Source organism: Biomphalaria glabrata, chromosome 12 (genome assembly GCF_947242115.1).
Source record: "Biomphalaria glabrata chromosome 12, xgBioGlab47.1, whole genome shotgun sequence".
Taxonomy (NCBI): Eukaryota; Metazoa; Mollusca; class Gastropoda; family Planorbidae; genus Biomphalaria; species Biomphalaria glabrata.
Genome location: NC_074722.1, coordinates 13,384,991 through 13,397,656, shown reverse-complemented (window position 1 = coordinate 13,397,656; position 12,666 = coordinate 13,384,991). Strand labels below are relative to the sequence as shown.

The 12,666-nt window shown below is 37.4% G+C and overlaps 1 protein-coding gene across 2 annotated transcripts in view; it reads left to right on the top strand.

Annotated features, from left to right (window-relative positions):
- LOC106075246 (protein unc-93 homolog A-like) overlaps positions 1-12,666 on the top strand; it is a 143,916-nt gene that overhangs the window by 48,549 nt on the left and 82,701 nt on the right. For both annotated transcript variants that reach the window (XM_056006394.1, XM_056006393.1), the window contains 2 exons: positions 4,982-5,285; positions 7,811-7,976. In XM_056006394.1, the coding sequence (XP_055862369.1) occupies positions 5,146-5,285; positions 7,811-7,976 (306 nt within the window). In that variant the 5' untranslated portion in view covers positions 4,982-5,145. The remainder of the gene's footprint in view (positions 1-4,981; positions 5,286-7,810; positions 7,977-12,666) is intronic.

The following is a 12,666-nucleotide window of genomic DNA, read 5'->3' as shown; positions in this document are numbered from 1 at the left end:
GTACAGAGACCACTAACTTCCACAACCATATAGAAGTACAGAGACCACTAACTTCCACAACCATATAGAAGTACAGAGACCACTAACTTCCACAACCATATAGAAGAACAGAGACCACTAACTTCCACAACCATATAGGAGTTCAGAGACCACTAACTCAGTTTCAATTTTGCGTTGGGTTTAAATTTTGCGTTGAAGAAGATTTTACTCCTCCAGATCTTGCAGCCGTTTGGCCTCTTTGAAAAAATAAATAAATCTTTTGCTCATTGACCTGGTCCTGCTGATGATTAAGGCTTCACCTTTAAGTTACAATCACACAATAGAATTTAACTCCATACCGTGGGCTCAATACCCGATCTCTTAAATAATAACCCATGAAAAGAAGAAGAGAGTGATTTAGAAATGTATATATGTTACCGGCAAAGTGCGAAATCCGGAATTCTATAGAATGACAACAACTGTTTTAGGTAAAGTGTTAAATGACTTTAAGTATCTTTATTAATAATATAAATTTCTCGGAAAAAAAATTTCTATTCGAAAGTAATCTAAAATAATTTAGTCCTGGTCTTTAAAGTGTGGAGTATGCTGAATTACGACTAAGTGTGCAAGCTTTGTACAACTTTTAAAAAGTGCTTATAAACATAATAATTGATTATACTGCCATGGATTCACTTTGTAGCCTAGTTTTTAAAGTTCTCTTTTTCTTGTTTTTATCTTTTGTAATCCTCAGTGAGGTTTTATCTCTTTTAGTGTCTTCCTATAGGTTTAAACGTGTTTGCTAAGCCTCAGAGGGTCTCAAGGCGTTGTTTCTCCACATAAGATAATTATAAGAACAAAAGAAAAGTTGGAAATGCAATATAAAAACGCGTGCAAATAGAATATATAGACTTTTCTGTTTTATCGGCAGATTTTTTAAATTACCCTTTCATTATATAAGTTAAGACAACTGATTAGAACATTATTATATTTTTTTTTTGTATTTGTATTTTAGAAGAAACTAACAAAAATATTCCAAAAAAGAACAGCATTTAAGAGTTTATGAATGACTTTGATTCTCTTTTGTATTTTCGCGTAGACAGTTTGACCCGCTCAATATTTCGGTATTTTAAAATTTATCATTTGAGACTCTTAAGAAGAAACTAATTTTTTTTTATTTACTAATGTATATTTTATTTTAAAATACAATTTGTAGGTTGTTAAACAATAATTTGATTATTTACACATTGAAATTGCACTAAGTATAGAGTATTAAGACCTGGGCCTACACAGACAACTTTAGTCGTAAGAAATCCTGTTGTTTTTTTGTGTTTTTTTTCTGCTTTTTTCGTTTCATTCATTTATAGTTAATGTATAAATAACTTTCTAAATTTTTTTTTTTTACTTTACCTGACCTCAGAACTAATCATTCTATAGAATGCCTAGGCAATGTACTTCTATAAAATGCCTGCATTTGGCCCTATATTTTACATGTAAAGCTATATACATATATAAAATCAAATATTTCTCTCCATCCCCGGCAATGTTGGACACCATGCTTGAATAGTCGCTGGGCTCCATTATAAACTAAACATGGACATTTTATACAATAAACCAAACATTCAAAGTAGAATAAAGAAAAATGGAATCGAAAAAACGGAAACGATGTCACCTAGCCAGTGTGTCCCACGTGACTGTTACAGACAGTAGTGTCGTCTTGCAGAAGTAAATTGAGATGGCACTTGCCCTGATAGGCAACACACTTGCAATGATTTATTGACTCTAGTGTCGCTGTCCTAAAGGTTAAAGTGACATATCTGTGGAGGCGCTATGTCCAGTGGTCCAGACTAGTGATAAATAAACACGAAACACTGGACAACTTGTTAGGGAGAATAGTCTGAACAAAAGGAAAAGATACTACAGGTAAAAGTATAGGTAGCCCTTTCTTCTTCGTCTTATTTGTTCTCATTATTATGTTGGAGCGTTCAGATGACTAGACCAATACGTGAGATGAACTGCGCAGTGGTTTTAAAATCAGGGAGCTCTCCATATAGTTTCTTTCTATAGGGGTGTTTTGGGGAGTTTTGGGGCTAGTGTCTTGTTCAGGCCTCTTGGTAAAGAGAGCAGTTTTGAAGGACATGGTCAGCATTCTCTGGTGAGACTCCACATGGGCAGATTTCACTGGTTCCAGTTTTTAGCTTCCGGAACATGTGTTGTCGCATTCTGTTGTTCTGAGTCAAAAGATTAGGCGTTGATCTATTCTTATAATAGGCGTCATCTTTCTTGTGATTCGGATGAGAGCTTGTCCATTTCTCATTTATTTGGCGAAACGTGTGTCCGCCTTCTCATTTTTCTATATGTGCTGGTATCCGCTGAATAACATTTTTTTGTTGCTGTTGTTGTTGAGCTTCGTAAATGCTGTCCTAAGTCGTTTTAAAAGAATCAAAGTTTTCCAAGCTTTGAAGGATTGTTTTCGAATCGGTTAGAAAGACAATCTGACTGTGTGAGGTACTTGGATGTGTCGCTAGCTTGCTTTCTATAGGGGCAGATGATTCAAAGCCCATCTATTTCTATGGCCGACCACTAACAAAAGTATAATATGGACAGAAAATTACAAAAGGCATTTGCTTCTCCACCGTACCGGTTGGTCAGGTACCCATTAGGGCTGGGCGTCCTGAACATTCGGACGTTCAAAACCCCAGTATTCGATATAAATATTTTTAATAAGAAGATCAGATCATGATTATATGTACTGTCATTATGGAGGCAGATCCACATATAGCTAGCTTTTTTGTGTTGGAAAGCGAATTATGAAAGAACTATAAACATTTGACATCTAGGACTGTGCCATAGAAATATGTGTGTGCTCTTTAACGCACTGAAGAATCACATTTCGAAGCCCTTTTGCGAGTAGCACAAATAATTTTCAGCTCAAAATCTCACCCAATCGTTCAATTTTTATTTTCATAAGTTTTTTTCTTCAGGTTCTATGATATCGCCAACCCATTTCTTCATATTCTTTTCTTTTCTTTCTTTCTTTCTCTCTCTCTCTTACTGTATTGTAGAAATCAAAGTGTAAACACCGAGCAGATTATTGTGATTCACTTTGAATGTAAAGACAGCCCAAAGCCAACGGACAATGGTGTCGATATTATCATTTACGTTACGAATGTTAAAAAAGTGTCTATTCTCCTTCCCAAATCAATTCTCTAAAGTGATTCTCTGATGCTTTCATCTTTGCCTAGCGCCAGGCGGGGTAACTGCGTACATAAAAATTTCGATAATTAAATGTGATCAAAATGCCGACCTCAGCTGTTGGGTAAAAGTTACTTTTAAATAAAAACACTGAGCGTAGAGTTTGCGAGGTTTAACTGTTGTGTCTCGACGGGTCAGAAAGTGACCCATTAAATCAATAATGTCATGACTGCTATGGCGTTGGGAGTATTGATTGTTGGATGCAGTTCATTGATTGACAAGTATCAGCAGCAAGATTTTACAATACTAAGTACTGATAGGCCATTGAAATTGAGCATGAACACTTTTATATGCACTTTCATAAACACTTTTATATACACCTTTACATACGCTTTTACATACACATTTATATACGATTTTACATACACATTTATATAGGCTATTACATACACTCTTATACGGGCTTTACATACACCTTTAAATACTCTTTTACAAACACTTTTATATACGCTTTTACAGACCTGTGACATGGCAATGAGCTATTGGTCTAAACTGCCCACAGGCTGTGACCTTGCAGGTCAGTGTTCAGGACTTTTATAATGAATGGTCTCGGCCTAGGAGCCAAAGCATTCAATAGAACATGGAGCCCAGTCCGAAAATGCCGCTGAAAATGTCCCCTGGAATGTCTCACGAGAATTGCGGCCACCTTCCTCAAAGCTGTACATTTGATCAAAACGCCACCGCCAGATAATGTGTCCAGATTACTACCACACATGCCTTAACTGGAGAACACTGCGCTTTTCGTCTCAGATATAGAAATTGTGATCTGAACCCTTTATAGGACTGGTTATCTTTCCCCCCCCCCCATGGTAATAAAAACTCCAGAGAAATTATAATGAGAGCTCTAGAGATATGATAATAAGAAATCCAGAGAAATGATAATTATAAGAACTCCAGAGTAATGATAATAAGAGCTCCAGGGAAATGATAGTAAGGACTGCAGAAAAATGATAACTATAAGAACTCCAGAGAAAGGATAATAAGAACTCCAGAGAAAGGATAATAAGAACTCTAGAGAAAGGATAATAAGAACACCAGAGAAAGGATAACAAGAACTCCATAGAAATGATATAAGAAGAACTCCAGAGAAATGATAGTAAGGATTCCAGAGAAGCAAGACGTAGCTAGTTCAGTCTATCTTCCAGACAAATGTTACTGATAGGCCTACTTGTTAAGAAACTTTAAATGTATTTTGAAATGATAGAACTGAATTACATCTCCCTGTACCAGAGCACACTTTCAAGTAAGGTGGCTCACGATTTAAAATTCACTTCAAACTTCTGCGAATCTATTGCTATGTCTTTCTGATTATCGTGCTTCCAAATCTCCCCCATAATCCTCTCTTCTCGTGCTTCCTGTCTCTAAGCCCCTCCCAAGGAGTACCAAACTGTGACATCTTTTCCTAAGTTGTTGTTTTTTTTTTCCATTTCTCTATTCCACGAACAAAACGTGGAGTGTAAGGGCGATAATCTTTCCGTGTTAACTACATTGAAGCTGTTTGAACGCTCCGGCCTTCCTGTGTGCTACAGCTCGTGCATACCTTAGGACTTAGGATATCTCTTCTTTTTAGAAAGTAGAGCTAATGAAATGTATGTGTGTGTGTGTGTGTGAGAAAGAAATACCTGTATATGTATGTGTTCATGCCTTAATACCCATTACAATACTTCTCTTGATATAAAATTAATTTTTGTTTCGTATATACCATTAGCATGTACCTCTAAAAAAAGGATGAACTTACTTTATATTTCAGGAAATCTGAAAACAATTTTTTTTTAAATGAGGAGAGAAAAAAAACAAGTCCCCAGGAAGATGGACCCATGCTGTTCTGATGAGAGCGCCTAAGCAGACGACATTTGCACGTGACCACTGAGGTAAATTAAAAACACGAAGCACATCAAAGTAGACCAATCTGCCATGGCCACCTGCAAGGAGAAAGCGGCGGCGTCCGCGAACTCTTCCCCTGGACCAAGAGAACGGTTCCTGCTCACCCCACCTCCCTGTGACTCGGCTCACTCCTTAGACTGGGCAGACGGCACGCACAACAAGAATCGAAGGTATTCACCTTATAATTCAGAGTTTTAAAAGTTATATATTTTTTTTACAGCTTTGTCTCAAATTATTTTAGCTATTGTCTTTTTTTACTCTGATTGTTGGCCTCTTCAGTCATAGGAACGAAGTCGCTCAAACAGCAGCCCCCCCCCTCTCCAAGCAGCTGGTGTATTCAAAAGAATGGTAAGTGCCGAAACATTTTGGGGTCAGAGGCGTCACAGGCTCTGCCAGGGTGTAGCACTAAGGGTCACCGGTTCCTCATTTTTCCTCAGTGTTGACTCCAGAAGCTTTACATATGTTTTCCTTCAAAGTTTTCCATTTACTAGGAAGCTTACTTATTAGGGGTCCAGTTTCTAGCATCTCCAGTTCTAATAACAGTAACCGTTCAGCTCTCTGAACTCATTATCTCAGCCACTTGTAAAGGCAAGGAGCTGGACTTGTTGTCAGAGGCTATTTTTAGACGCATGTCACGAAATCATTTCATATGTAGTGGACTGCATATATCTAATATCCCTTCTGATGATAGCAATATTTTAAAACATTTGTATAGTCATTTCACAGCATCTTTGACCTAAGCTGCTTTAGGCGATTTTCAAAATGGAGGCAAATCTTTAACTATCTAGCTTTTTAGTAACTTCTGTTAATCATGCATTCAGAATTTGGATGTGTTAAATATTTTTAAAAAGGATATAGTTTTTTCTTGTGTTATTCTAACACTGTAGAATCCAATTTCTAAGCTCCCCCCTTGTAGCAATAAGTAAGATTCCAGAGCTTAGATCAACTCACTCTGTCTTTAAAAAGATTTCACACGTTATTTCTCCCACGCCCAATCTCGAATCAAACGGAAATTTTTTCACAGTTATTTCTTTTACATGACAACATGACAATCAATTAAAAAAAATCTATCAGTTAATTGACTATTGGTAATTTATTATTTTGTTTGGTCTCTCGAACAAGGGAAATAAATTGTACTTGACTGATAAGGTGGTATAAGTTGAATTAGTCCTCTTTATTGATTGAGGGAGCTGCTTAATTTTCTCAAGCAGCTTCCATGGCACTGTGGATACCGTATTGACTTGAGGAAGCTGATGACGCCTTAGCATTAGAGTTCGAATTCAGGTGGCTCACATTTATTTATAAATACATTTAAAAAGCGATCACCCGGATACCCCGTTCTTTCTTCCCTCTCCTTCCCTTTCCCACTGGTCCTGATAAGTGACAGGATCATAGCGTATTGATAAAAGTTAAAGGCATAAAATAGCGCTGAACAAAAACAATTGGTAAAAATATTTCTTCTAATCTATTATAAATTTAATACATGACTGATCCAATGTAATTGATAAAACGACACTTAATATAAGCTTTTTTTTCAAAAATTATTTTGGGTTTTTCCTTTAAATTATTTAGTTTATTTATTTATCTCAACATGGCGTCACGGACAGATTTTTGAATATTTTCTTTCTCAATTCTCTACATACTTTTCTCTTATTATTTTCTTACGTATTTTTTAGGTTCCATTATTTCGCCCATTTTTTCTCCATATGCTTTCTTTTTCTTTTTTCTTTTCTGATGTTATTTTATTTTTGTACTTTGAATGTAGAGCAGATCTTAAAAATCAAAAGGTAAACAAAGAGCAGATTACTGTGATTAACCTTATTCTGACCACCCCTCCCCCCCCCCCCCGGTCCCTTATTAACATGATAAACAGTTTAGTAGGAAGAGGAGGTAACTCTGTATAAATTAAACAAGTCTTAAAGTATAAGTAAATAAGAACGTTTTTTTTTTAAAAAAATACTTTGACGATTTAATTTGTCAACCAAGTCACTTTTGGTGTAATGGGCTCAACGATAAACAACACTACAATGCTATTATTGTAATCTGGAGAGCTTATAATTAGTTCCCCTCAAAGTTAATTTAGAGCTTTAAAGAATTTAACTTTAGAAATAGTTCTGTCTAGCGAAGAAGGAATTCCACACATATCCCACAATTACAAGTAATGTATAATGCCGTATTTTTTATCACATGTAGGATTGGCGTTTTCCATATTGAAAGACACCCCAAAATGACAATGCTGTCAATATTTCGGGAGATGTTTATGAGTTTTCAAAAGATTTTAATAATTTCCGATTTCCAGGACTTTTTCGTATATTTTGCAATTTGAGGTGATTAGCTCTCTCCTAATGATTACTTCTTAAGAATCCGTCTTCAGCGAATTCCAACAATATCTCTTCTCCACATGCGACAGAAGATTGATTATTATTAAACTGATCCGATAGGATAAACTGGCTTTTAGCGAAGAAATTATTTTAATGTATACAATTTTCAGGCTTCTGTGGACCCCCTAGGGACGCGTTTGCCTTGACTGGCTAATCTCCAGAATCTTAACCTCTGCTGCTATGCCCAAACATAGGAGTCAAGCGCTCATTTCTTAATGTGAAAAAAGTGCGTTGAAGACGCCAGGAGAATGAATTTCTGTGGCTCAGAACATAGGAAAAGATTTGTTAAATTTGACTCCTTGTTTATCTTTCAGGCGGAGTACCATCCACTCCTACACTATAGCCGTGTACCACACTTTACCGAAAAATGCCAAGGCCATGAAGGAAGTGAGGGCAATGACATCATCGAAGGCGGCCAAGAATTTACTTTCCATCAGCCTCGCTTTCATGTTCATCTACACAGGATTTGTCTCGTTACAGGTGAGAACAACTTAGCTAGGACTGAACTAGGACTTTTTCTTCTTCTTGAAACGCTCAGGTAGAGTTGAGCCATCGGCTCTTGGAACTCTAGGCCAGCAAAAGTGAACAAGAGCTCCTTCTCGCCGACCTGAATGAGAACAGTGCACACTTTTCTGTCAGACTTGTGGCCAGAGGCCGCGCACACCGGGACCCCCGCCATTTTCCTTTTCTATAACCAGGCTAACTGTCCAGGACACACCATTTATGAAACGGCCCCTTGAGGAACGGTGCCTGGATTTGTGACAAGGTTGTGGGAGCAATTTACAACTCCGCCCAGTGCAATGAGGATGCTCTCACACCCCCTTAGGCACCCCCACGGGAGTCTTGTTTTGTTACTATTTGGTCTAATCGTTTCCTCCTACGATCGTTTCCCCCCGGGCGCCACTATGAGGCAGGGTAGCATGCCCGGGTAACTAGGACTTAACTAGGACTTCACAAGGACTTGACTAGAATCTAACTAGGATTTAACTAGTACTTAACACTAGAACTTAATTAGGACTAAAGTGACTAAATAAGGAGAGAAAGATAGAAAGAAAGAGAGAAAGAAAGATAGAAAGAAAGAGTGAAAGAAAGATAGAAAGCAAGATAGAAAGAAAGAGAAAGAGAGAAAGAAAGAGAGAAAGAAAGAGTGAGGGAGAAGGAGAGAGATAAAGAATTTTACAAAATATAGAAAAAGGACAGAAAAGTCATAAGTTTTATCATTTATCCCTGCACATCCTCTCCACATTTCCATGTCCATTCCTCTACTTTCTAAAATGTTTATTTACACAGCTACTGTTTGTTTATTTAAAGAGAAGAAGGGAAAAAAAAAACTAATTTTATTTGCACATTTTCCTCGTATATTTCTTTCTGTTTGGTTTGCTTTGAAATTGAAATCTGGCAACGGAAAGCTAAACAAGGAAAAGGGGGTGGGGGTTGAAGTTGTAGAGGTAGGTCACGTGCCGTGATCACGTGGGGTGATGGAGAAAGGCAGGGAAATAGGTGATGATGCTTAACACTACAATGTGGTTGTTTGGAAGAACCCTTGACGTGGTAGTAATTAAGCCTGGGTCACTTCAACAAAATGCTGAAACTAAAGGGGTTCAAATAATTAATAGCTTTAAGGTAAAATCTTACTTTGCTCTTTCGTTTGAAGTTGCCAAATTAAGGGAGACACTTTGTTCTTATTATAACTTTCAAGATCTATAGATCTAGATTCTGTGACCTGAACGATTGTATATAACATCAGAAACATGTGGTCCACAGAAATGTTTAAAATTCTCTTTCTCTAACACAACTCTTTGACCTACAGGTAACGATGGGTCTATGTGGCCTGCACAATGACCAACACCTTTTATTTTTGTATATAATGTCTGTTACCTCCAGAAGATTCCAGCTCCCGTAACCTCGGTAGAAGAATTAAGAAGTGGGACTCGGGTTGCGAATGACTGGTGGCGAACATAATCTCCTTCGGTTAATCCAGTTGAGTTTGTTTTTTCTTCTAAGGAATGAAGTTAAAACTGAGACTCTAGTCTTAGTTCATCAACTTAGCCAGACATTCTAAAATGTGTCGTCAACAGATGGGTGGCTGGCATGCCGGTCCTTATACGGTATTGTGGCGGTTACAGTATATGAATAGGAAGAAATTCCCCGTGGTTACTGCGGCCTCCGGCAGTTCTTAACGAGTGTGCGGATCCGGATACCGAGCGCTACGATCCACCGAGTAATGCTCGCTATCATTGTGGAAACTTTAGACAGGACTTGGGGGGAAGAGCTTGCGGTCCTCACCTTGCCGTTAGGTAAAATCCTTTTTGCTTTCGCGCCGATTTACTGCTGGACTTCATCGAAGGTGCCCATTACAGTTAGGTGTACTCAGGGGCACCCACCCTAATAATCTCTACCTTTAAAATTTCATTTTTTACCTGGATTTGAACATGATTAAGAGTTATATCCCTCATGAGTGTCTGTGTGTATGTGTTCATATTGTGCGGCATATTCTTTGAGTGTGTGAGTCTTGTATAAACTTTAATTTAGATTCAAAGTCTCAGATGACCCTTGAAATGAAGCTTCAACCTCATTTCCCAACCTCCACTCGCTTGATTAGCTGACACGAATTTCCATTCGCTACACTCATTGACTAACTAACGAACTCCGGAGTTAATCCCCCTTGACTTACCATCGAACAAACTTCATTGGTAAATTTCCTTCTTTCATTTCTATACCCGGTGATCCGGAAAATGAAAGTTGTGCCAGCGATTCGCAGACATAAGAATTTTGTAACTATTTAGTAGTTATTGAAATATGTATAACAAATCTTGAAACCATGAAGTCATTCTCAAACTGTTATGTTTTAATAGTATCACAAGTTGAACTCTATTCCTACATCTATATAAGAATAAAAAAGTAAATTTAACTTTGTTTTTCGAGTGTACATGTACACCCATCAATTTATCCTTCCTAACCTAACTTTGATCTAGTTACTCAATGTTCCCATTCGATATCTAGTGCAAAAAATGTTAATATGCAAATATTACTTGACTGGAGGTCGTTTGAACAAAGTTTGAGAGTATTTATGCGTGACGTCAAATTTTCTACCTATATTCTTTTTTATTTCCAGACCAAACGTCAAGTTCACTGTTATCTTAACGACTGAGTCTATTTATAGCTGCCATAAGAAAGGGGAGGCTATGGAGTAGACACGAAATAAGCTGGTTACTTATCAATGCTAATTGGAGTATTTTGTAGTTTTACATTAAAAAAAATGATTTTATGTTTTTAAGTTTATGTAGGCTGGAAATATAACACACAGAGAGAGAAAGATACAGAGAGACAGACAGACAGACGGACAGACAGACAGACAGAAAGAAAACGATAAAAGGAATAAAAAAAAAGAACTCAGTTTATAGTTAAGCAGTGATAATACCCTGTAAATTTATGAACTCTTCAGACTCCACAAGAGTCTAGATCAGGGGTTATCAACCTGTGAGTCGCGACCCCCTTGGTGATCTATTGACGATTTGCCAGGGGTCGCCAAAGACCATCGAAAAAGTATATTCTTCTATTGCTGTGTGTGTGAGCGGGGAGGGGGTCGCGGCAGAGTGGGGGATAGTAAAAAGGGGTCGCCGAGCTTAAAAGGCTGAGAACCGCTGGTCTAGATCCAATCTGTATATCATAAGCGATTTGTTTCTTCATAAAACGTTGAAGTCTATTTTAAAGGACATAACGCCAAACCCTAAAAATTTCCTTCCGGGAATTAAGCCAAACCGGCTAAATAAATATATTTCTTTACACTGGAGTCTCTCTACACCTTACAATGAAAAAAAAATATTGAAAAATTATACAAAACAAATACTGTAAACAAATTTATAATTGCATTGCAGCATATGAACTGTGTTACCAGAAAGGTCTTAGATTTCTCGTGTCTAAGACAAAGATTGAACAGTAGAAATAAATAATAATTATAGCTTTTATATAGCGCTACTTTCATGCTTATAGCATGCTCAGAGCCCTATAGTCCAATCTCATTTGTGGACCAGTGGGGGGGGGGGGAGGGGTATCAGAGGACAAGGTTTTCTGTGCTGCCTTTAGGCGCTATGTAGACACAACTCTGCTCGAGTCGGGTGTCGAGCCTCTAGCCCCCCATTATAGGTAGCCAAGCCAAGTGTACTTAGCCTCTCGACCACGCATACACACGTATACGATGTTTTCCCAAACAATCAACATTTTTTGTTCTAGACCTTTGCCCCTTTATGAAGTGAATGACTCTCTGTTGAACAATAGATAAATAGTTAGAATATTTAATCATTTATTTTATTAAAAACGTGAACACAATCTAAGACAGTGGAATGCTGTTTCAAAGCTAGAGAACTCGATATTCTTTAACCTCTGGAATAAATAAAAGTAAGAAAATGAAAATATAAAATCTCTCCATCGAGCCCCAGAATTATTATTATTATTATTATTATGTTAGAAACGAACGAGTATTCATTCTCTGACACTGCCAGGGTCGAGTTTCGTTAAAGAGAAACAAAATTCATTGTAGTCCCTTTATTAGTTTCCACTAAGGAATTTTCTGGTGATGTAGCAGGTCTGCATCAGTACCGTCCCCTGACAGTGAACGAGAATCTTTTTAGGAGCAAGGTGTGGTTAGGTGTGGTCAGTTGTTATTATCCCATCGGTTGATATAACAATGGGGTATATAGTTATTGTAGATAACTTCCTACAAACGCTTAATCTCCAAGCCTAGGTTCCCATATTTTCTTTGTCTTTTTTAACTCAGATTTTTCTTCTTCTACTTCTTCTTCTTATTATTATTATTTTACATTAATTTAGTCCATGGGCGTAGCCAGGATTTTTTTTTCACTAGACCAGTACGCAATTTTTTTTTCTGCTTGTAATTTTTTTTTATTTCATTAGCTTTAAAAAGAGAAAAATCAAACCTTCAATCGATACTTATGGTGTAATGAGATGACAAGCTTACTGTTCAGGCTTCGACCTCACTTCCCAGGCGCGCACCTTGTCACTAGCATTAAAAGTAATGTGCTCTGATGCCAGGGATCCATATCTTTGTTTACAGACATTTAGCAGTGTTGGACGAGTTGATTGCCATTTTCTGAAATCGGAGAAGACTTACATATTTGAATGCATATTAATTCAACTCAAAGAATAAGCC